We start from the raw sequence: 24,552 nt of genomic DNA, 5'->3' as shown, positions 1-24,552 counted from the left end.
TGTAAGAGAAACGCAACAGAAAGATGACGGGACCTTTACCTTACTATTTATTTATATTATCTTGGCTAAGGCGCCCCCATGTGTCCATCCAGAGTCGCTCTGTTTGCGCAGGCGTTCTTCCGTGTTTACAGAGGCCGCGAGGTCTTGTATTTGCGCCTGCGCGTCCCGCCAGAGGCCGCCCAATGGCTCTCAAACTGTTGATTATCAGACGCTCCCAAAGTCCCCCCCAGAGTAGCGGATTTCTGAGTAGCAAGGAAGAAGCACAGCGCGGTCCCTATTTTCCTTCTCTCCAGAGACCCCAGCATCCCAGTCATCGCTCCACCAAGCCTCGGGCGCCGATTCTGGCGCCCCCCACGGCGGACTTAGCGGCTGCGATGAAGCGAATCGACACGGCCCCACGCACTGTTTCATGGGAACCTTAGTTCACGGCTAGAACCCTTCTGGGATTGGAGCGCTGTGAAAACTACATTTCCCAGAAGCCCAAGAGCCTGAGACGCAGAAGAAGGGCGTGGGGCACGGTAGGAGATGAAGTTTGGAGACCATAGAGGGTTTGTTCTGGCTGGGAAACCTCGCGGTTCGAGGTATGCAGGAGTTACACGGTCTCTGTCATAGGAGATTAGCGTTCTTAGGACTGAGTTTAGAAAGAATACTACTCATCTGTCGGCAACTTCCACATGGCTTCAACTCCCATCCTTCTTGGAGACTGCACTCCAGGGGCGTCACTGTTGCCTGGGACACAGTTCTCTTACTGCTTAATCAACAGAACATCTTGTGATGATGGAAATTTTCTATACCTGCATTGTCCAATACAGTGCTTACTAGTCTGCGGCCACCAAACATGTGACATGTAGCTAAGTGCCATGGAGGAATAAATATTTGTATTTAATTGAATTTATTATTAAAATAATTTAAATTTAATCTAATTAATCACTTAATTAAATTTAAATAGCCTCCTGTGACTAGTGGCTGCCATTTTGCACAGCGGTGCAGTAAACTAGCCCTCTTAGCAGCATTCAGCACCAACAATCACCTGCCTACTTTGACTTATACTTCAGTGTTTTTTCTGTCTACTCACTACTCTTAGTCTTTAAAGATTCTTTCTTTTACTCCCTTTCTTCTGCCCCACCCCACTCTGGTTCAAGCCGCTGTTTCTCAGTCTAGTTGTGTAGGACACAGCTCCCTGGCCCATGCTGGTATTATGAGCCTTGCGCTCCCCCTGGCTGAGGCTTATCAGTAGCCGGTGCCAGTCATCGGTGGGCCGCTCACAGCAGCTCACAACAGCTCTGCCAGCTGCTGGCCATTCACTGCAGCTGGAGCCAACCTCCAGCTGCTCACGGCAGCCCAGGTCCTGGGAGAGCCGTTGTTCATAATCTTAGCTGTAGAGGGCGCAGCTCACTGGCCCATGCGGGAAACTAACCAGCGACCTCGGTGTTAGGAGCACAGCGCTCCAACCACCTGAGCCACTGGGCTGGACCCAGTCTTTGCTGATTCTTCCTCCATTGTTTGTCCCTTGAAAACCTAGAAATTAGTTTGGACTATAAAAATCTGCCCTACTATTCATCAGGCTGGAGTAACAGACACAGATAAAGCCAGCTGCAAAATTAACAGGCAATGTTTTTCCCAAGGACACACTGCAGCTATAAGATGTCATAACCACCTCCTCCTTTGAGTAACTAATTCTTTCTTACTCACTGAGCAACTTTGTTTTCTAAAATAGGCTATCAGAAACTTTGTTGTTTGAAATTATATAAGTAAAAATGAAACTCTTGTCTGAAGTCTCTAAATCACTAAGCGGACAGGATTTACAACGCAGGTGCAGAGATTCAGATAAGGCATTTCTTAAATACCTTATGGAATATTCCACATCCATCTTAACTTTATTGTTTCCAAGCAAACAGGACCTGGGTCCATTTAGCAGTCCATACCTGATATTGGCCTCTTTACACACAATTCTGCTTTGCTTTGAGCCATGAAAATAGTGCTTTATTTAAATGTCACCTTCTCCACCTCTCTCTTAAATCCTTAATAAGTCTTTTCCTTTGCGTTCAGTGGAACATGACTTGGTTCCTCTGGTGTGTTGTCTTCCTCATGGCAATAGGTCGATAAACTTGACCTACTTGGACTATGGGTATGTCCCTAGTGCTCTTTGGCTGATTGGGCGAGGACACCCTGAAATGGTGGTGTCCCCCAGGTTAGTCACAGGTCCTCTCTTCACTGCAAACTCTCTTTGGATGAGCTCTTTCACTTTCATCCATACACTAATGACTCCCCAACTTCCAGCTCAGGCCTTTCTCCTGCCTCTGGGACATCTTCTGATTGACTCACAGGTTCCTTAAACTGTGTTCAAAACTGAACCTTTTTTGGGGTGGATTGGGGGTAACCACTCTTCACTGCTGTGTTCCAAGGAAGAACAAGGCACTGATCACCTCTGACCATGAGATGGGTAGGGACATTTCCTCACCTGGGCCAGGTACTTCTTCACCCACTGTCCTCAAACTGCATCACAATGAATCAACTTTTTCACATAGGTCGATGTCCTAAAACCTTAGAAAGTTGAGAGGAGTGGGGGGCAAGGGCAGGTAGAAACTGAATTACTCTGCCGATTGGCCTTGGCCCTTCAACAAAGGGTGGAACCTCGAGAAGACTGCAGAGGAGGTTCCCCCTGTATCCTTCTCTTCATCTCTCACGGTCCCCTCCCTTGAAGCCCTTCCAGTCTGTATGTTCTTCCCAGTCCCTTCTGGTGCCTTCGGAATTTCACAGCTACCTGCCTTCACCAAGCCTGGGGCTTTCTCCTTTGGCCAGCTCTGTAGAATTAGGAGGTGGGGAGACATAGGGTGTATGGCCTGAGGGTGAGTGCTGAGGGAGGAAGCTTCCTCTTTAGCTGTGCCTGATTTTCTTTCTAACCCATCTGAAACCAAACACACTTCTACATCTTGAGGATTTAATTTCCTTGTGAAGGACCTTCTTGCCACTGCATCCCACTCCACTCTGCTACATCTCATCTATCAAAGAAGTTTTTATTCTTACTCCTATAACTTTCACCTAACTTCTTAGAAAATAAAAAAGGGTCATTTTCCTCTTTCCTGCCCATTTCAAAACATTATTCACATGAGCCCATATTGAATGATGTCCAAATCACAAGTTTTTCCCCAAAGTTGTTTTTCCTTTTAAAGCAATAGTACACAGTACATGTGGTGTGTAGGGAAGATGAGGGGTCCCATCAGCTACAGATGAATTCACTTCCCTCAAACCCTAAGTGTTGTGACCATTTCACACATTTAAACTATCTAAAATTTAATTCTATATTACTCAAGTTATAATCTTCAGTGGGCCATTGGTTATAGACATAAACAACTAATTAAAGGAAGCATAAAAATAAACTTGTAAATTTGCCTTAAGTGATTGTTACCAGATTCTTGTATTTATCCAATCAAAATTCATACGTGGCACATCCAGATATCACTAAGACTGCAAAGCAATGGCTGGTAAAAAGAAAAGGAAAAGGTAGATGTGATAATCATATCCCATTTAGCTTTTCATGCACTGAGAATAGAGCCAACCCACTCTCACAGGTGTCATTTGTGAAAACTGCTTGCAAACAACAGGCTGAACTTTTTAGATCATCATTTAGAAACAAACAAATATTAGACACAAAAAATAAACCTGTTAGTTTTTAAGAAATATTATAAAGTATTTCAGACATATATTTCCAATGTTAGGACACACAGATCTAACTTCTTTGGATGGCATTGAATTCCATCTTAAATTCCACGATATATGTAACATTCATCCTGTCATACACTGGAGTGCAACTGCTGGGTTCAAGGGTGTGTGTGTGTGTGTGTGTGTGTGTGTGATATGGCCAAGTGCCCCCCAAGAGGTTAGATCTATTTACACTCCCACCAACAGGAATGATGGACTTCATTTCGCCACACTGTAACCAACTCTAAATATTACTCAATTTCTTAAATTTTGACAATCTGATGAGTGAAAAATGACCTCTCATTAGTACTTTAGCTTACATTTCACTAGTTGTGCATAGTTTCATTTTTTTATTGACCATTTGTTTTTCCTCTTTTGAGAAGTCATTCCCCATTTTTATACTGGGTTTTCTGTTCTTTAGTTGACTTGTGGAAGTTCTTTATAGCTTCTGGATTTTACTAATTTGCTGTACAGTGGTCCCCTTTTATCCCAGTGGGATCCGTTCCAAGCCCCCTAGCGGATGCCTGAAACCGCAAATAATACCAAACTCAAAATGTACTGTTTTTTCCCTATACGTACATATCTTTGATAAAGTTTCTCTTTGGCATTTCTAAATTGCCAGCATCACTACTCTTGCACTTTGGGGCCATTATTAAGTAATATAAAGGTTATTTGAACACAAGCACTGTGTTACCTCGACAATTGATCTGATGACCGAGACAATTAAGTGACTAACGGGCAGGTAGTGTATACAGTGTGGATCCACTGGACAAAGGATGGTTCATATCTTGGGGGGGAAAGAGCCTGTAGGCATGAGATTTCATTGTGCTACTCAGAAGGGTATGCAGTTTCAAACTTATTGTTTTTTTTTCTGGAACTTTCTATTTAATACTTTCAGGTAACAAGCCACGAAAAGCAAAACTGTGGATGGGAGGACTACTGTATTATGTTGCAAGTATTTCCTTCCCATCTATTGCCTCTCTTTTTATTTTGTATATGGTGTCTTTTGCTTTTTATGAGTGAGTTTTTTGTTATGGTGGTGGCAAAATATATATACTCATATATATAACATAAAAATTGCCATTTTAACCATTTTTAAGTGTACAATTCAGAGACAATAATTACACTCACAATGTTATGTAACCATCACCACTCTTTCCAAAACTCTTTCATCATCCCAAACAGAAATTCTGTAAACATTAAGCAATTATTCCTCATTCCTCCCTCCCCCCAGCCCCGGTAACCTCTAATCTGCTTTCTGTTTCCATGATTTTGCTTATTCTATATATTTCATAAAGTGGAATCATATGATTTGTCCTTTTGTGTCTGAATTATTTCATGTAGCATATGTTTCCAAGGGTCATACATATTGTAACATATGTCAGAATTTCATTCTTTTTTGTGGCTGAATAATATTTCATTGTGTGTATACACCATTTTGTTTATCCATTCATCTGTTGATGGACACTTGAGTTGTTCCATCTTTTGGCTATTGTGAATAATGTTACAATGATCATGGGTAAATATAAATATCTGTTTGAGTCCCTGCTTTCAATTCTTGTGGGTATATATCTAAAAGTGGAATTGCTGGGTCACATGGTAATTCTAGGTCTAGACTTTTGAGAAACCATCAAACTATTCTCCACAGCAGCTGCACTATTTTACATTCCTTCAAGCAATGTACAAAGGTCCCAGTTTCTTCACATCCTCCCAAATAACACTTATTTTCTGTTAAAAAACAATTTAAAAAAATTATAGCCATCCTAGAAGGTGTAAAGTGGTATCTTAAAGTGGTGGTTTTAACTTGCATTTCCCTAATGAGTAATAATATTGAGCACCTTTTCATGTCATGTGCTCATTGGCCTTTTGTACATCTTTTCTGGGGAAATATCTATTCAAATCCTTTGCTCATCTTTTGAATTGTGTTGTTTTTGTTGTTGTTGAGTTTTAGGAATTCTTTATATATTCTGGATAATAGATCCTTATCAGATATGTATTTGCAAATATTTTCTCCTACAGGTTGTCTTCTCACTTTCTTGATAGTCTCCTTTGATGCACAAAGATTCTTAATTTTGATGAAGTCCAATCTATCTATGTTTTCCTTTGTTGCCTGTGTTTTCAGTATCACATGCATGAAATCATAGTCATGAAGATTTTCTCCAATGCTTCTTCTACGAGTTTCATAGTTTTAGCTCTTAAGTTTAGGTCTATGATCCACTTTGAGTTAATTTTTGCACGTGGTGTGAGATAAGGCTCCAACTTTATTCTTTTACATATGGAAATCCAGTTGTTCCAGCACCATTTGTTGAAGACACCATTCTTTCCGCATTGAATGGACTTGGCATCCTTGTAAAAAATCAATTGGCCATAGATGCATGGGTTTATTTTTGGATCTCAATTCTATTCTACTTTCTAATGGTCTAATGTCTACCCTTATGCCAGTACCACACAGTTTTTACTAGTGCAGCTTTGTAGCACATCTTGAAGTGTGAAGTCCTCCAACTTTGTCCTTTTTCAAGATTGTTTTGGCTATTCAGGGTCCCTTGCAATTCCATATGGATTTGAAGATTGGCATTTTCATTTCTGCAAGAAAGGCTTTTGAAATTCTGAAAGGGCAAGGTCTTTTATTGTTCAGAAATTTTACATTTCAATGTGGCTAAATTATCTATCTTAACTCTTGTGATTTTTGCGTTTTCATGTCGTTTAGGAAGGTCCCTATCCCAAGGTTATAGATAAATTATCCCACTTTTTTCTAATAACTTTATCGTTTTTTTAGTTATAAGCCATAATATAATATAACGCATTTGGAATTTACTTTTGCATAGGGTGTGAAGTAATGAATCTGATTATATTTTTTCTCTAACTGGATGGTCCTACATAAATTATTGAATAGACTCCTATTTTCCACTTATTGAAATATCACCTTTGTCATACTTGTACATTAAATTCCTACACGGGAAAATCTATTTCTGGTTTCTATTCTGTTATTAATCTTGCCTATTTCTGAACCAACAGCACAGCACTTTCATTATAATAGTGTTTTCCCTCATTCTTTAAAAATCTTTTTCTTGGGTATTCTTTCGAGATGAGTTTTAGAAACAACTTGTCAAGTTCCACAAAAAAGATATCCTTTTGGGATTTTGATTGGAATATGTTGAATTCATAATTTGTATAAATTATCATTTTATTTTTAGTCTTCCCAACCTGCAAATATTCAGGTTAACTTATGTTGTTCATTTGAAGCTTGTAAACTTTTTCTTGGGTACATTCCTAAGTATATTAGTTTTTGTTGCTGTTGTGAATGACTTTAGTTTTAGTACCTTTTTCTAATTGGATATTACCAAGCTATATGATAACTTCTGAATACGTATATTCTAAATATTACTTACAGAAACGCTCCTATAGTTTCACTAACATAGTTAAGCAGAGATCTATGTACAAGGCTGTATGGTATAACATAGTAAGAGCAAATAATTGGAAGTAGTCTAAATGTTTATCAATAGAAGACTGATTAGGTAAATTATAGTACATCCACACGATGAAATGCTTTGTAGCTTTAAAAGGAAGGAAGTAGATTTCTGTATATGGAAAGTTCTTTAAGATATACTGAAAATATGTTGTGTAAAGAAGCAATATGTGGAACAGTAGGTAAACGCTACAATTGTGTTTTTATGTGTTTGTATATGCATACGTTATTTCTGGAAGGATAAACACCAAATTGCTAATGCTGGTGCTTCTAGAAAAGGAGATTGGGAAATTATTATGTGTCAGCAACAATGAATGTTCACACCCATTTTTCTCTTCCAGGAAACGTGGGAAGACTACATTTCCCAATGTTCCTAGTAGACGTGATCTCACCAATGGGAATGAGGGCAGAAGAATGTGTCACTTCAGCTCCAAAGCAATTAAGCAGTGTGAGTCTTTTCCCCACTCTCCCGACCCCCAACCTCTGTCCCATTTGAGCAGTTGGGATCAAAGAACTTTGAGATGATGGAGATGCTGGGTAGAAGCGCTGGGATCTGAGTCACTGCTAGAGGAGAACAGTACACCAATTGTATACCCCATACTGTGATATGAGTGAGAAACCAACCTTTGTTGTGTTAAGCCACTGAGATATGAAGGTTTATTTGGTACCATACGTAGTGAATTAAAGGTGGCCAAAAATTCTTTGGCATTCCTTTCATTGAAAGCTGGGGCTACGTCTCCTGATCTTGAATCTGGGCTGGACTGTGATGGTTTTGACCAAGGGAATGATTGTTTTGGGTGCTCTCTCTCAGAATCTAGATTCTCAGAATCTAGAATCGTGCTGAGAGAAACCTAAGCTACGTGGAGGCACTTCGGTTTCCAGCTCTAATTGTCCCTCCAGCCAACTGCCAGCATCTCTTGCCAGAGCAAGCCCTCATTAGTAACCAGCCCAGCTGTCTTCATGGGCTGGTTACTCCAGTCCTGCTTGTGACTGAGACCCCATAAGAGACTCAAAATGAGAATCACCCAGCTGAGCTCAGCCAATACTCAGAATCATGAGATAGTAAGAAAAAGTTTTATTAAGTAATAGATAACTGAAAGACCATAGAACAGCCTGTTCTATCCTGACCAGTAAAAAGGTGTGAGGCAAAGAGACTTACTTTTGTACTATTTGAATATTTGGCTAGTGCATGTGATTTATTTTTCAATTAAAAATAATTACAATTTTGAATTCAAAACTTCTTAGTGCAGGGGCCATGAAAACCCATTTTGCATATTTTCCAAACCACAACAATAGTTAATATTCACTAATCACCTACTCAACTGGTGACAGGCCCCATTCTAGGCGCTGAAGACAGAGCTGGGATCAAAGCTGACTTGGTGCTGGCTCTCCTGAACTTCCAGCCTGATAGGAGAGACAAAACATAAACAACTAAACAACACAGAAACACGATCTTTCTGGGAATGTAAGTGCCCTGAAGGGAAGAACAACTGGATGATGTAGACAGTGTCTGGGGTGGGGGCTGTTTCAGATTGGGAGAACAGGGAAGGTCTTCTGAAAGAAGGGGTAGTGTCAGCCCCTGCAATTTCTGGAGGTAAAGCACCAGGAATAGGGGACAGCCAGTGTGAAGGTGCCACAGTGGGACTGAATTTGGCAGTGATTTCAGTATTGTGCATAAGGCCTTATTCACAGAGTAGAAAGAGGTAAGGTCAGAAGATATGGGCAGGAGCCAGATCAGGCAGCGCCTTGAAGGCCAGGGAAAGGGGGTGGAGTTTGCTTTGAATATGCTGGAAAACTTTAGGAGGATTTTAGGTAAGAATAACATGAGCCGACTCAAGTTTTTAAACAATCACTTTGGCTGCCAGGAGATGCCTAACCCAGTAGCAAGTTCCAAACTATTTTCTAAAGTACATTATGTCTCTAAGTCATGATATAATCACTTTTTATATTTATTGGTCATTGAATCCTGTTTTTCTAACATAACTCAAGATAAATTAAACAGCATGTTAGATGTGAGAAAGAGACATTTGTCTTCATGTATTATGAACGTGACCCAAAATTTTAAGTGACCTTTATAATACAGATTTTCATAGTCTAAAGATAGAAGATCGTATACTATTCAAAAATGACAAAGTATTTAAAATTTCCTAAGAATGTTTTGTGAGTTAAAAAAGGATTAGGAACCCCTGACTCAATGTGACTCCTCATCTGAGAGAAATAGCACTTTTGCACCTCACAGCTAGGCAGAGGCCGGTTAATTACCCTTCAATGCACAGAGCCCCAGCTCCTTTGATGATGTCCCCAGGTACCCTCATCCTAAAGGGAATTCATCATTATTGCCAATTGGCCATTGGCCTCCATGGGTACCATGCCCTTCTCCTGGGCACGCCTTCTAGTGAATGTTAACACCTACCATCCACTCCTTCCACAGATAGGCTAGGCTGGGGCTGGGGTGAGAGAAGCCTTAACTCTGTGCAGGAGCAGGAGTTTTCCTGGAGGAGGTGACCCACGAGTAGGAGTCAGGCTGACTAGAGGGGAAAGTGTTCCAAAGGAACATGTGCAAAGGAAATGAGGGGAGCTGATCTCAGTTCATTGTGGTTTCAAAGCAGAGCAGGGTACACTCTCCCGGGGTGTTACTGGCATTTACTGCTTTCCAAGTCCTATGACACATCTCCATCCACATCTCAACAGACCTGTCGCCTCCAGGGCCGGTATGGTTCCCCAACATTGCCAAATTTCTCTCGTTTCTTGGGGATAAACAAGTCTGCATTCATTCACTGAGAGCAGGGCCTGCTGGGGCCTTACACAGTGCACCCCAGAGTGAAGCTGGACCTAGTGAATCCCTCCTTTCCTTCTTCACACTAGCCTGTGTCTGCAGAGAGCTCTGGACCAGGGTCTTGCTGGAGATAATTTTATGACCGTTTCCTAAAATCCATGATTCACTGTCAAGAGTACATGCAAGAGACGTTGCTGCCCCTCCAGAGGCCAACCAAATAAAGTGAACCGATTGCGAAGCCCTGAGTCTCAGCCACCCACTCCTGCGTGATCTAGGCAAGCCACTTCTGCACTCTGGGCCAGGGATTTGCTAGATGAAATCAGCTGCATCCCTTCAACTCTCAAGGACCTAAATTTTCTGTGACCAACGGCTCCCTAAACCTTGCTCCCCACAAGGACAGTTTTGCTTCCTGTCCTCCCAGGCCCGAATTCACCAAGTTTTTATGTCATGGAACCTCTGCACTTGTTCTTCCCGCTGCGTGGAATCCTTTGCTCTCTCCTGGCCAACTCTTATTTCATCCCTCATAACCCAACTCAAATGCCATTATCTCCGGAAAGAAGGGCCTCTTCCCTTCAGTTCCTTCCTTCTAAGTGCTTTCTTATCTCGCTGTCATACTGTGTGTGCCTTGTGCCTGGGTCGCCTCCCCTCACTGACCTTGAGCGCCTTGAGGTCAGGGGCCAGGAGTGAGGAGGTCTCCAGGTCTCGAGCCTAGAGCTCCACCTGCTCCAGGGGGGCGTGGACCAGCATCTGTCGCTGTTAATTCGGTCCTGGAGCTGTGAGGTTAAATGAAGAGCACCGGCCCTGGAGGCCCCGCCTGCGAAGCGCGCCAACAGGCACGGGGGAAGCCGCCCCGGAGGCTCCGACCTCGAGTCCCGCTTATTACCTGACAGCAATAGGAGCCCCCACTTAAGTGATAATTTTTTGTGGAGTCCCCGTGGTGCAGACTCTGGGGCGGCTTCCCCCACGGTTGCTCTCCGTTCTCCCCCCAAGTACGCTCTTGGTACGATCCGGGGATTCCCCGCCACAGCCCTCCCCCTGACGTCACGGAGTCCCCTCAAGGCCCGCCCCGCTTTCTCGGCCTCGGTAGGAGCGCGGCAGGCGGGAGAGAGGCCATGGCCGGGTCCTACAGCACGGGAGGCTCCGCCGCTGGCTGGAAACGCCACATCGTGCGGCAGCTGCGGCAGAGGGACCGCATGCAAAAGGCACTCTTCCTGGAGCTGGTGCCAGCCTGTGAGTGCGCCCCGGGGGACTTAGGAGATGGCCGTGGAGGGGACGGGGCTCAGGGAGAGTGCCTGGCTTCTCCCGTTGTGACTCAAGCACACCAAAGCCTTCCTGCCTCCGAAGCCTCGGGCCTGCTGGATCCCCTCTCTGTTACCCCCCTTCTCCGACTAGTCACATTCCTGCCCTTTCCAACTTAGGTTCTCCTTGGAGTCCCTTCCTGGACGGAGCTCACTCCTGGTGCCCCTGGTCTCTTCCCCCTCAGGGTCGGCTCTGCCGCCCACGAGCTGGGCTTCCGAGGCCCGATTCCTCATCCAGTGTTGGTTTTGTCGTCTCCTGTGTCCCCGCCGGTCATTCCTGGTGTGCATTTGGTCCCCATAGCAGTGAAAACGCAAGACTTCACCGCAGCTACTTCTTGGCCAGTTGCGGGAAGGAGTAAGCTCAGCCTCAGGCTTTGCCACTGATAGGTGATCCTGGCTCAGGTTTTTGGAGCACCTTTGTGCCCAGACATCCGTCGCCGGAGGGAGAAACAGGGAAGCCCAGGCTGCGGAGGGAGCTGGCTGAGCCCGGGTAGTCAGACCCTCACAGAGTTGTTTCAGGGAAGGTGGTCAGGAGGGGGCATGGTAGTTCAAGTGGGATACACAGGTGTGCACCTGTGTGTAATGCCTCTGTTCACCTGACATTGTATGTCTGGGGTTGAAAGTCTAACCACAATCCCTCCAGCTTCATCACTGGGTCTAATCTTGGTTGATGCTTAACTGACACCCCACCCCACCCCCCAACCAGCTGCAGATGTGTTTGAAGAGACCCTGGAGGGCTGAAATCAGACACAGGGAAGGTCCAGTCTTCTCTATGGTCTTGGGCAAGTCATATCCCTAAGCCTCAGATTTCTCACCCATAAAGTGGGCAAAATAGCATCTTTAGCTTTGCTGGGAGGCCAGTGCAATGTCCCTGAGGGTTTTGTGTGTGAACTAGGCTGGTGACCTTGGTGGAAGTGACACAGGCAGGGGACTGGGTGAGGGAAGGCTGCTGAGGAGCTAGGCCTGGGCTTATCACCCCCATCCTATCATGGAATTGGTGAAAAAAAAAGGAAGTGGCCTCGAATGGGAGTGGAGGAGGTGTGTTTTAGGGTCAAACAGAAACTACAAACTTGAGGTCTGTCGGATAATTGCTCAAGGGCCAGGCCCGGTGTTGGGGGTAACCTTACACCATCCTGGGGCAGTCAGGATTGTTTTTAGTGCAGAAAGTTAGAGGCCCTGGAGGGGAAGTAAGCCACAGGTGGAGCTTAGCTTGTTTCATCACTCTCTGGGGCCAGGCCTGGCCCTGTGTGTGTGTGGTAGGATCAATCCCTGGCCCCTTCTTTTCTCAGGACCCTCAGTGGGCAGTGCCCAGTCATCTCCTTCCGCAGCACTGGTCATCGTTGTCACTGGGAGAGCAGGTTTTCTCCTTGGAGGCCCTGGGGGCTAGTGTTATGAGGAGGCTGTTACCCAGGGCTGCAGGTCCTGGCAGAGCTGCACAAATATGTCTCAGGCAAAGGGCAGAGCCCCGTCTGCCAGTACTCTGCCATTTTGCACCTCTGGGCTCCTGCAGCCCTCCCAGCCCGAGGTAATTTGTATGCCTGGAATCTCCTGGAAAGTGTCTGTCTTTACCCCAGGCTCACCCACCCTCTTGCACCCCTAGATAACCGCCTCCTAGAGAAGGCTGAGTTGCTGGCCCGGTTCTCAGAGAAGCTGCAGCCAGAGCCCGATGATGTCACTCCTGCTACCCACCAGGACCCCTGGTGAGTGTATGTGTGTTCAGGGTCACAGAGCGCTGCCTGGGCCCTGCCCTGATTGCCTGTGCTGGGTTCATTCTCTCCTTGGCCCCTCAGTGGCCCCTCACTGCTGCCCAGGGGAAGCGAAGGTGGGCTCTTCAGCCTTTCCCCAAGCCAGCTGCTTAGAATGTCCTCTCCCACTCGTCTCAGTCCATCTCTGCATCAGTCCCATCTCCTTCCCCTTCTCTGTCTCCCTGTTCCCTACCTGATACCTACAGAAAGGGTCTTCCTACATATTCCAAAGAGGGAGTGAAGAGGAGAACCAGGAATGGGTTGGGGCTCAGATTTGGGAGGTGTTTCTTGAGGAGGGTCCTGGCCATGGAACCCAAGGCCTGGGGAACTCCCTGAGCCGAGGAGTCATGGGCAATTTGTTTCTGGAGATGTGCTCTTTCCTCTACAAGCTTTCTGGCTCCCACCTCCCTCAGGGGAAAGTTCGTGGCTCTAGTTTCAGGCTCTTCATGCACATGCCTGGGTGAATGGAGAGACAAGGAGCACCGCTCTCTTGGTTGGTTGGCAGGGAGAAGGAGTCGGGGCCTGACTCAGACCAAGTGCTATCACTAGCCACTCTGAGGATGAAGTGGCAGGAGGAGGAGGAGAAGATACAGCTGGACTGTGGTGAGGTAGGCTGGGCTGGGGTCTGACAGAGAAATGGGGTGGGGCCAGGATCTAGGACTTTGGGGGCTGGGAGATGTGGTCCAAGGGAGCCAGCGAGTGAGGGACATTCCCCAAGTCCCATGAGGCTGGACAGGGGTGAGACTGCTCTCTAACTTGGCTCTGGCAGCCCAGGATGAAGTGGGCTTCAACAGCAGCTGGAAGAAGTGAGGTGAGAGCTCAGGGAGGAGTGTGAGGTGTACAGGGCCCAGGTGGCCTATTTCCCCTTCTGGATGGTCCAGCCTGCTCTGCTCACCACTCGCCCTGCCAGCCTCAGGGCCTAGCACCAGTTGATGCTTAATACACATTTGCAGACTAAACGAGTAAGGTAGTACGGTGGTCCACCTCCATGGCAGGTTGCCCTACCTTCACCTGACACTGCTGTTCCCCCCACCCACCCCACCCCGGTGTCTCTTGGCTTGTTTCATCACACTCTTTTGGTTTTCCTCTCATTTCTGTACTTGTTGCTTCTGAATTTTCTTCTCTGGCTCCTTCCCGCCTTCCTTTATGTGTGACTGTTCCTTGGAGCTCAGGTGTGTCCACTGACTCCCCACAGCCCCCGAGACTTTGTTTGCTGACTCTCAGACCCGTCTCTAGCCCAGCCTTCGCTTCAGCTCAGACGCTCCTGCTCAGCTGCATTTTGGACTTAACATCTAAAATCAGACTCACCATCGCCCCATAATAAAATGGCCAACACCACACTGAGGCGACACCATGCAGGCACTGGGATAAGCATTATTTTAGCCAATCCTACACAACTTTATGGTTACAGAGGAAACAGGCTTAGAGAGGCAGAGCCAGGATTTGAATTCCCTCTGATACAAATCCACCTCTGTGCTCTCCATTCATTCTTTTAACAATATTTACTGACAATTGCTATATCCAAGGCATAGGGAATGCAGCAGTAAGCAAGACCTGGCCCCACAGAGCTTCCAGTCCCCTGGGGGAGACTGATAGGCCAGTAAATATGCCAAGTCACTTGCCCAATGAGTGTGGGAACGGGGCTGTGAACTCCGTGAGAGTCTCTCCCTGTTGTAGTTGCCCTGTTGTAGTGTAACTTGACATTTGAGAGGTGATTCTTAAACATCCGAGCCCCCTCTGGGCTGTGAGTGCCCAATGCCTCGGCTGCCTTTCGTTTGCCTCCACTGCATCCCCGGGGCCTGTCTCCACACGCCATGCTAATGAATATCCGTAGACTGAGTGATGAATGAGGTAGATCGTGTCCCCCTCCATTGGTAGTCACTAGGCTGGAAACCTAGGGGCACCCCTGACCCCTTCCAGCCCTCTGTTCTCAGCTAGTCACCAGCTCATGGTGTTGTCTCCAAATCCATCAATTTCTCTCTGTTTCCTGTACCATATCGGACCTGGTCCAAGTTACCCTCATTACTCCCTGGATGACTAACCCCCTTGGCACCTCCATCCATTCTCCATACAGCAGATAGTTTAATAAAAAATGACTTCCATTACAAAACGACAAGTAATATATAATACATACCTGTGAACATTTCAAGAGAACAGAAGTCCATACAGTAAAAAAATAAAAGCCCTTTTGCCACATCTCCCCATGATCAGTTTGGTATATATATATATATATATATATACACACACACACACACACACACACACACACACACATATCCTGCCACTCTCTTGGCTCGGTGCTCACGGTTCCCGTTGCCTGGGATACTTCCACACGCCCCTCACCCTCAGCACTGCCTCCCCATCACTTCCGCAGACACACACCAGTCAGCTCCCATTGGCTACGCCAGGGGATGAGGAGGGGCTTTCTCTTTCATTCTTAGTTTCACACATCACAACAAGCATGTATTATTATTGTTATTATTTTACCTTTTTATTTAGAAATAATTATGGATTCACAGGAAGCTGCAAAGACAGTACAGAGAGGTCCTGTATACCCTTTACCCAATTTCCCCCTTTGGTTACATCTTAGGTAACTATAGCACACACAACCAGGAAATTGATATTGGTATGAAGCGTACGTAGTTCTTTGTCATTCTGTCACGTGTAGATTTGTGTGACCATCAAGACACAGCACTGTTTCATCACCAGAGATCTCTCACTTGCTAGCTCGTTTTATTCACAACTTACCCCTTTCCCTCAACCATCCCTAACTCCAACTAACCACTAATCTGTTTTCCATCTCTATTATTTGAGTTTTGGAAAGCATTAGATAGAAATACTGAATACCAAAACATTAATGAAAGTAATGAAGGTGAGGAAGTGGGAGTCGTGGTTAGATTGCTTAGTGGTGAAAGGAATTATAAATGTTAGAAACTGGGCCAGCTATGAAAGCAGGCCTCCCTGCCTCCCCAGGCCCACTCACGCAGGGAGCTGTCAGTGCAGGTGGACAGTACTAACCCTGCTTCTCAATCCGCCCCTCACCAGATCCACGTGAGAAAGAACAGGAACAGGTTAGCGACAGAGCACCAGCCTTGGTTATTGCCTCATGTTCCTCTTGCCACAATGGTGGGAACTGCTTTGCCTGGGGTCTGTCTCTCCCACTGATCCCTCAGCCCCAAAAGGTGGGAGTTGAGCTTTATCTCTGGCTTGCCCAGCATTGGCTCTTGGTTGAAGGACTTTTCAGTGAGGCAGGGGTATAGATGAGAGAACCCTTCCTCCCACTCGTGGGCTGTGGGGCAGCTCCAGTATTCAATCGAGGCCCTGTGCTCCCACAGCCCATTCCCGTTCCTTAGCCTATGTGCCTCTTCTCAGGGCTCCTTGTTAGTCTCTGGGATCTATGCTTGGGTAGGCCAGGAGATGGAGAGGTGGGAAACAGAACCCACACCCCTTGAACCCCTTCTGTAGATCAGCCCTCTACCTGGAGCTTAATGTTACCATGTTTCCCTGAAAATAAGACCTAGCCGGACAATCAGCTCTAATGCGTCTTTTGGAGCAAAAATGAATGTAAGACCCGGTATTATATTTATATTAATATTATTACATTATATTATATTACATTATATACCTGGTCTTATGTTATAGTAAAATAAGATCGGGTCTTATATTAATGTTTGCTCCAAAAGACGCATTAGAGCTGATTGTCCAGCTAGGTCTTATTTTCGGGGAAACACGGTAGGTGGCTGGGTTCCAATATCAGCTCTGCCACTTAGCTGTGTGACTTTGGGCAAGACACTTAACCTCTCTGTGTTAATGTCCTCATCTGTAAAATGGTCAGAATGGCAGCAGCTACCTCACAGTGTTGTTACAAGGATTAAAAGAGTTAATATGCGTAGAATGCTCAGAACAAGGCAAGGCACACATAAGTGCTATATAAAAAAATATTTTTAAATTGCCATTATTTGAAATACTGTTTCTTATAATAGTTCCTTGTTATCTTATGAGGTAAGCACTATGACTCCCATTTTACAGGTGAGGAAACAGAGCAAGTTCAGAGAAGTTAAATGACTACCTCTGGGTCACAGAGAAAATACGTGGCGATGCCAGGCTGAAACTCTGGTGTTCGCCTCCAGAGCCTAAGGCCCTCCATTACTCCATGAAAAAGCGGTTCATTACCGTGCAAGACCCTAAGTTTACCTGAACCTCAGTTTGCTTTTCAGTAAGGGGGCGGGTGGGTGGAGTAGCAGACCCTGGCTGAAATCCTACACAGAGGCCCACCTGTTTGGCCCCTAACTGCCCCCAGATGGCCTACCAGGTGGTGGTGAAGAGCGCAGCCCTGGGCGCCCTGGAGTCTGAGCTGGAGGAGCGGCAGAGCACGTGAGCGGCAGGGCGGGTGCCAGAGGGACCGTGCCCACCCCTGGGAGGCTTCGGGCCATTTCTGCCGGGGAAGGGGAACGGGGTGACCCCGCATGTCTCCAGCAGGGCCCGGCAGCTTTCCTCACGTCCCCTAACGCCCGGAACCGCAGGACTCTGAGGGTGGAAAGCTGGGTGGGAGACTTGCCTTACCTGCCTGGCGGGCGGTGGCCAATGGCAAGTCTGTCCCAGCTCTGAAATCCGTCCCCGCTGGGCGGTGGGCGGTGACGTTGGCTTGCCCCCTGTTCCAGGCTTGCGACTCTGGAAGCCCGCGTGGCGCAGCTGCAGGAGGCGCGGGCGCAGCAGGCCTGGCAGGTGAACGCTCGGCGGGCGCGGCACGCCGCTCAGCGGGCGGCCTACGAGGCGCTCCGCGCGCACACCAGGCTTCAGGAGGCGGCACTGCGCAAGCTCGAGGAGGAGGCGCGCGACCTGCTGGAGCGGCTGGTGCAGCGCAAGGCGCGCGCAGCCGCCGAGCGCAACCTGCGCATCGAGCGCCGCGAGAGGTGAGAACGCCCGGTCCCGCCCCTCGGGGAGGCGAGCGGTCACGCCCCCTGTCTGGGAGGGGTCCGGCCCCGCCCTCGGGGGACGGCATCCCCGCTCACCTCCCCAAGGACAGGGGACCCACCCCGGGCATCGCAGGAGGGCAGCAACGTCCAGCGCTTGGCTCGCAGGATCCTTTTCTGCCCCCAGGGCCAAGCAGGCGCGGGTGTCTCAGGAGCTGAAGAAGGCTGTCAAGCGGACAGTGAGCATCAGCGAGTAAGAGTGGCGGTGCGCTGGGAGCCTCGGTTCTGACTCTGCCCCGTGCTCTGGAGCTCCCTGCTCCCGGGCCCCCTGCCTCCAGTTCTACCCTGCCCCACACCTGCCTGTGGCCACCCATACACGTGTGCACAGCTGCGGTGCTGGGGCCCCCCACGTAGACCGAGCCCCCAGGGCACATGCAGACAGTGTGTTCAGGGGAGCCAGCATGCAGGCCCACCGCACATGCACCCAAATGGACCCCTCATCACCGGGTCTGCGCATGTTCTCCTTGTCGGATGCTGTGGCAGGGAGGGCTGGCCTGGTCCCTTGGACTTCCTGAGCTCCATTTCCTTTCCCAGGAACCCAGACACCCCAGGCGATGGGATCAAGGAAGGGGTTGAGATGACTCTTGCCCTGCCTGCTGAGCCCCACTTTCTGGAGAGTGAGGCTGATGAGAAGTGGAAGAGGTCCTTCAGGTGAGTACTGTCCCAGAGTTCTGAGCTGGACCCATCCCAGAGTCTTCCTCTAGGACCTTGAGCCAGCTCTTCGGTTGGGAGGGGTTTTGGGGAGATGCTGGGGTACACCTCAGACCTCCCAGAACAGGTCTGACCTGTACTTCCTGGAGCCATGTGGAGTCAGTGCCACCTCAGGACCCAAACTCCTGTCCTCACCGTTTTCTCCTTCCCTGGACCAGATCTCTGGGGGTGGGGTGTCAGGCTGGTGAAGGGTGTCACCAGGAGGGAATCTGTGGGGAAGGCCCATGGCTCAGCTGTCCAGGCATGTGTGTGCATACACAGAGACGGGAGAGCACATGAGTTTGCAAGCCTGGGTGAGCATACCTGAGTGTGTGTGGACATCTAGGCATGTGTAGTAGATGTCAGCTCACATGGTGGGACCTGATTTGGGCGACAGTCCTTGGGCCCCTCTTCTCAATCTCCCCATCTGTCTTCCTTTGCTTGGTAGTGAGGCTATTCCTCCCTGCCCCATTCCCCAGCCTGAAGGCGCTCCTCCAGCCCTTCCTTACCAATCACTGGTGTCCAGGCCTTAGGGCAGTGAAGGAACCTTGGGGAGGGGCATAAGACGCTGGTCCCCAAAGCCCATGGCAGCCCTCGTGGGCCAAGTCACCCTAGGACATACCCTCTTTTGGGCAAATTTGAGGTCTCAGCAGGTCTAGGTTCCCCCACCTCCCTGCCCCCAGCCTTATGCCATCACAGCCTGGGGGTACCTTCACCACCACCCCCTCTGTAGGCCCCAGGTCAGCCTCCCAGGAATGTTTGTTGGGCACTCGGGTGGTGAGGCAGTTCTTACCATCATGGTGGAAACTTTGGAAGACTTCACTGCCAATTCCCTCCCTGTCTCCACCTTCCTGGGACTGTTCTGGGTCATCCCGCTCTCCTGGTCCTAAAGAAGCCAAATTCTCATCCTGGGCTTAAAAGGCTATGAGCCCTGGGGTCCTTGGCAGAGTGAAGGGAGGAATGACTGCTGTTTGCACACCTACTGGCCAGTCTCTTAGCATGTTTCTCTCCATTATACCCCAGGTCGGCCTCCGCCACTTCCCTGACGCTGTCCCGCTGTGTGGATGTGGTGAAGGGTCTTCTGGAGTAAGTGCGTGTGTGCGTGTGTGTGTGTGTGTGTCTGTGTGTGTGAAGGGGTGGGGCCCCTTGGAGCCCTGTGTGTGGTTCCTGGTGTCCAGACTTGGTCTGTGTGTACACTTTGGTCTGTCCATCCTTGTGTTGCCCAGCAGCTGCGTGAGTCTCTGCTGAGCCCCAGAGGTAGGAGCTGGGTGCATGGCCTCATTTCTGGCCCCTGCTTGGCTATCCTCCAGGCTCTGTCCCTCATCCAGTTTCCTCACAGGGGACCAAGAGCTCCAGCCTGAGACCAGACAGGAACTACCACTCAGTGGGGAAACTGAGTTTCAGAAATGTCAGGAACTTGTTTAGGGTCACAGAGCCAAGCAGTGGCATGGCCAGGGCTGAAACCCCAGCCCTGAGGCTCCTCTGCATCCACCATCCCTGTCTTGCCTCTGTGCCTTTCTGTGTGTCCCTCCCATCTCCACACTGACCCTGGGGTCAGGCTGGGTTGGGAACTGTGCTTATTGTGCCTCCTGGCCATGTTCTGCTGTCTTTCATGTCCGCTTCCTATTGTTGCTGCCTCAGGGGAGCTTGAGACTTCCATGCCAGGAGGCCTTGCTGAATGCCCTCCTGACCCCTCCTCCCCAGTTTCAAGAAGAGGAGAGGCCACTCAATAGGGGGAATCCCTGAGCAGCGATACCAGAGCATCCCTGTGTGTGTGGCAGCCCGACTTCCTACCTGGGCTCAGCATGTGCTGGTAAGGAGGAGCTTGACCATATGTGAGGGGTGTTGATATGTGGAGTGTGGGCCCCAGGAGTGGTCCGAAGGGGGCAGGGAAGCAGGGCTGGGCTCTGCAGCAGGAGCAGGAATTTTCCTGCCACAGCTAGTGATGGGATCCCCTCAGCCTTTTATAATGGGGGCGTGGACTGGAGAGGGAGAGACAGAAGGCTGGGAGACCAGAGGGCCAGTTGTGAATAGCATGGGGGGAGGCGGCTGCAGGCAGAGGTGACGAAACCCTCTTGCGTGCACAGACACAGTGAGAGAGAGCCTTTGAGCTGCGCGTGCACAAAGAGGCTTGTATGGCAAGGACCAGGGACACCAATCTTCTCTTTTCCCCACAGGATGCCCACCTCTCTGAGGTGAATGCTGTTCATTTTGGCCCCAACAGCAGCCTCCTGGCCACTGGAGGGGCTGACCGCCTCATCCACCTCTGGAATGTTGTGGGAGGTGAGGGCCTCTCCCCTGTGGCCAACCCAGTGATTTCTCTCCAGACCCCCCTCCATCCCAGCTTGCTCCTTGGTGGGCAAAGATCTTGGATCTCTTTGTGTTTCCTCACCTGGAACATTCTTGTGGCAGCGGCCAGATGACCCCTTGGCAAGAGTTCTGGGCTCACTGTTCTTAAGAAGGCTTCTTGGGTCCAGGCCTGCAAAATGGGGAGGGCTGAACGCAAATGATCCTTGTTAGGAGAGGTACGGGTCCCCTATCATGAAGGACAGGCCTTGAAGAGAAGGTCCCAACCAGGCCACTTCTGTTATCATTTGAACTCTCAGAACTTTTAGGGGACCAATATTAGCTAGCTATCCTGGGCTCTGTAGAGGGGTGTGTGTTGGGTAGTCAGAGTCCACTCTTGGAGGCTTCCTAGAAGAGGTGAGTTGCCAGGTGTCCTGGCCCTGGCTTGCCTTGTGACTTAGGGGACAGTCCCTTTTCTTTGGTTCTTTCCAGCCCTGTGGGATGACAAACTGCCCTTTGGGGCCCCCTACTGGCAGTTTGGGAATGTGCAGCCTCCATCCTAGGCCCAGAGAACAGACCCAGCAATTCTGTTCTCTAACATGGGAAAGACTGATTTTCCCACTCCCAGTCCTCCCTTCGTTTTCATGAGGTTAGTGACCTCCTTGCACCTGTCTCTTCCCCTTCCTTTGGTCACCCCAGGTCACCTGGAGGCCAATCACACCCTTGAAGGAGCTGGCGGCAGCATCACCAGTGTGGACTTCGACCCCTCGGTGTGTCCTCCGAGTAGCATGGGAACTCTCCTCCCCAAGTCTACACCTGGGGCATGTGGGGGCTCTGGGACCTGAGGGAACACATGGGTATCCTAGAACTGGAATCCTCCCCCCTGGGCCCAGAGATTCCTGCCTGCCTGCCTGCCTGGGGGACCTGGATGTGGGAAGCTCTAAGGCAGCCCTGGCCAGGCTCGGGTCTAAGACCCCTCCTACCCCCATCTCTCCAGGGCTCCCAGCTGTTGGCAGCTACTTATAATCAGGCCGCTCAGCTCTGGAAGGTGGGAGAGGCACAGTCCAAGGTGAGGTCTGATGAGGAGAGAGCCTGGGGGTCGGGGGTCATGCCTGGGCCTGGAGGGGGTGCTATGGAGTCTTGGCCATGCCCTTAATCCATATTTGGGCTGGGGGGCAGGAGACACTGTCTGGACACACAGACAAGGTGACGGCTGCCAAATTCAAGCTAACGAGGCACCACGCGGTGACTGGGAGCCGAGACCGGACTGTTAAGGAGTGGGACCTCAACCGTGCTTACTGTGAGCCCCCCCGAGGCTGTCTATGAGGGACCTCAACCTGCTCTCTGGGAATGATTCTGAGAACAGATCTTTGGGGTGAAATCTTGCAAAACCCCTCCTCTGTCCCCCATTGGTGCTTTCTGACAGTTTCTTGGTGACAGGCTTTGGGTTGGGAAGCAGGGGACGCAGGTTCTCGTATGTCTAGTGGACTGGCTCCTGACAACCCATCTCTGAGGTGGGGGCTCCACTCCTTGTTCCCTAGGCTCCAGGACCATCAATGTCCTTTCCTACTGTAATGACGTGGTGTGTGGGGACCATGTCATCATCAGTGGTCACAATGACCAGAAGATCCGGTTCTGGGACAGCAGGTGACTGGCCTGGGCTATGGGTAGTGGAGGCACAGGGACAAGGCTCCTGTGTTCTCTTTCTTTTCTCTGGCATGGCGCTGTGGAGGGTACCTCAGAGACGGGAGCTTGTGCCGGGCTTGGCCCCTTGAAGGCTCAGCTGGGGCACCTGTGCCACCTTAGTGGCTCTTGGTTCTACCACTGGACTCTGCCTGGGCCTTGACCACCAAGATGTAGAAGCCCCGTTTTCCATTTAGTTACTACTTTTTAAACAAAAGGAACAAAAGTTTTAGTTGTTTAAACCTAAGAGCCCAACACTGGGCCTGAATGGTTTATAAAAGCCAGTGCTGGAGCCGGTGCTAGGCCTGCTGCAGACTTCTCCTTACTGATGAGCAGTGATTGCCATTTGAAACCCTCTGTCTCTTTCACACATGTAAAGACAGACTTCCATTGCTTTCCCTCTGGCACTTAGTTTAGTGACCCTAGGGTTTCAGGGGCTCCAGCTTCGATCAAGGGCTGCCTACATTCCTGTTGGGGGGAGGCTGGCTGCAGCGGGAGGCGTCAGCTGTGGCTCCAGTGCTCGGGGACCGGGGGGCCTCCCAACAGGACTTCCTTAGCCTGTCCCCCTCATCTCTGTCCTTGCTCCTCAGGGTGCCCCGCTGCATCCAGGTCATCCCTGTACAGGGCCGGGTCACCTCCCTGAGCCTCAGCCAGGATCACCTGCACCTGCTCAGCTGTTCCCGTGATGACACACTCAAGGTCATTGACCTGCGTGTCAGCAACATCCGCCAAGTGTTCAGGTGCCTGCCTCACGGCTGCTGGCCCTGTGGCTTGGGCTGGGGCAACTGGGCCTCTCGTCCCCTGTAAAAGGCCTTCCGGGGGGGGAAGGGGGGCCGTTGCTCCTTGGAGGCCTTTTCTGGACCAGGGCCTGCTGAGGTGCCAACCCCTTGATGGAGAGAGGAAGTTCTTGAAGTTCCTGGCTGAGGGCAGGGACTGGTGGCCACCTCCATTGTGACTCAACTCTGTCTGTCCTCAGTGCTGATGGCTTCAAGTGTGGTTCTGACTGGACCAAAGCCGTGTTCAGGTGTGTCGGTGAGCACATAGCTGTGCGCAGGTATGCCCCATCTGATTGTGTCTGTGTGTGTCCTCACCTGTGATCTCCTCTCTCTTGCTCTGCTGTGGACACTGCAGCCCGGACAGAAGCTATGCACTGGCAGGTTCCTGCGATGGAGCCCTTTATATCTGGGATGTAAACACCGGGAAATTGGAGAGAAGCCTACAGGGACCCCACTGGTGAGCATGGCCACCACCCACCCTCCTGCCACCCCAGCCTCAGGGCCAGTGCCGCCCCGGCCCCAGTCCTGCTGACCAATTCCATGTTTGGGCCCTGGAATCCCCAGCCCTTGTCCCACACCTGCCTCCCAGAACCCTTCACCGTTTATAAGGTGCCTTTCCACATGTGCTCTATTCTATCCTCACCACAGCCCTGGGAGCCCATTTTACAGGTGAGGAAATAGGCTTAGAGAGGACCTCAGGCTGCCCAGGTCCAGTAGTGAGGGACAGCGCCAGGCTCCTTGTGCACCCCTGAAGCCTGGCCCCCCCTCTTCTCAGTGCTGCTGTCAACGCCGTGGCCTGGTGCTACTCCGGGAGCCACGTGGTGAGCACGGACCAGGCCAGGAAGATTGTACTTTGGCATTAGTGCCACGACTGCCCCTGCCTGGGCTGGAGCTCTAGTCCGAAGTCCGAAGCCAGAGAACAGCTTCCCACTGCTCCTCCACCAGCCCCGGGGCCAGCGGGCGGGTGGGGTATGGGCAGGAGTGGTGTTTGTGGGGGTGTGGGGGTGGCCTCAGGGCATTTAGTGGGGAAGAAGGCCTGGCAGGACCTGGCCTATTTGTTTAAAAACAAAGTGTGGGTTGGCAGGGGGTGGTTATAGTATTTTTTTGTTTATCTCTGTCTCCTCATTTTCTCTACTAAAAGTGGAAAAAAATTGCAC

At 49.6% G+C, this 24,552-nt stretch overlaps 2 protein-coding genes across 4 annotated transcripts in view; one reads left to right on the top strand and one right to left on the bottom strand.

Moving 5' to 3' along the window:
• STARD10 (StAR related lipid transfer domain containing 10) overlaps positions 1 to 17,667 on the bottom strand; it is a 48,336-nt gene extending 30,669 nt beyond the window's left edge. The window contains exon 1 of the mRNA XM_074335817.1: positions 17,551 to 17,667. The gene's annotated coding sequence lies outside the window, so the exon portion shown is untranslated. The remainder of the gene's footprint in view (positions 1 to 17,550) is intronic.
• On the top strand, positions 158 to 24,552 carry ATG16L2 (autophagy related 16 like 2). 3 transcript variants are annotated; one of them, XM_074335813.1, is made up of 19 exons: positions 158 to 518; positions 7,510 to 7,616; positions 12,843 to 12,942; positions 13,493 to 13,595; positions 17,288 to 17,361; positions 17,649 to 17,900; positions 18,088 to 18,153; positions 18,495 to 18,611; positions 19,674 to 19,736; positions 20,355 to 20,463; positions 20,828 to 20,933; positions 21,636 to 21,706; positions 21,934 to 22,005; positions 22,116 to 22,236; positions 22,478 to 22,583; positions 23,210 to 23,359; positions 23,596 to 23,643; positions 23,751 to 23,852; positions 24,171 to 24,552. In XM_074335813.1, exons 2-19 carry the CDS (start codon positions 7,583 to 7,585, stop codon positions 24,256 to 24,258), a joined length of 1,782 nt encoding a protein of 593 aa, XP_074191914.1. In that variant the 5' UTR covers positions 158 to 518; positions 7,510 to 7,582; the 3' UTR covers positions 24,259 to 24,552. The 3 variants fall into 3 exon arrangements, with proteins under 3 accessions (XP_074191914.1, XP_019599938.1, XP_019599939.2); XM_019744379.2 differs by having other exon boundaries at positions 158 to 581; XM_019744380.2 differs by lacking the exons at positions 158 to 518; positions 7,510 to 7,616 and adding an exon at positions 10,873 to 11,174.

Source organism: Rhinolophus sinicus, linkage group LG06 (assembly GCF_036562045.2).
Source record: "Rhinolophus sinicus isolate RSC01 linkage group LG06, ASM3656204v1, whole genome shotgun sequence".
Classification (NCBI taxonomy): Eukaryota; Metazoa; Chordata; class Mammalia; order Chiroptera; family Rhinolophidae; genus Rhinolophus; species Rhinolophus sinicus.
This window is presented reverse-complemented; position numbering and strand designations above follow the sequence as displayed.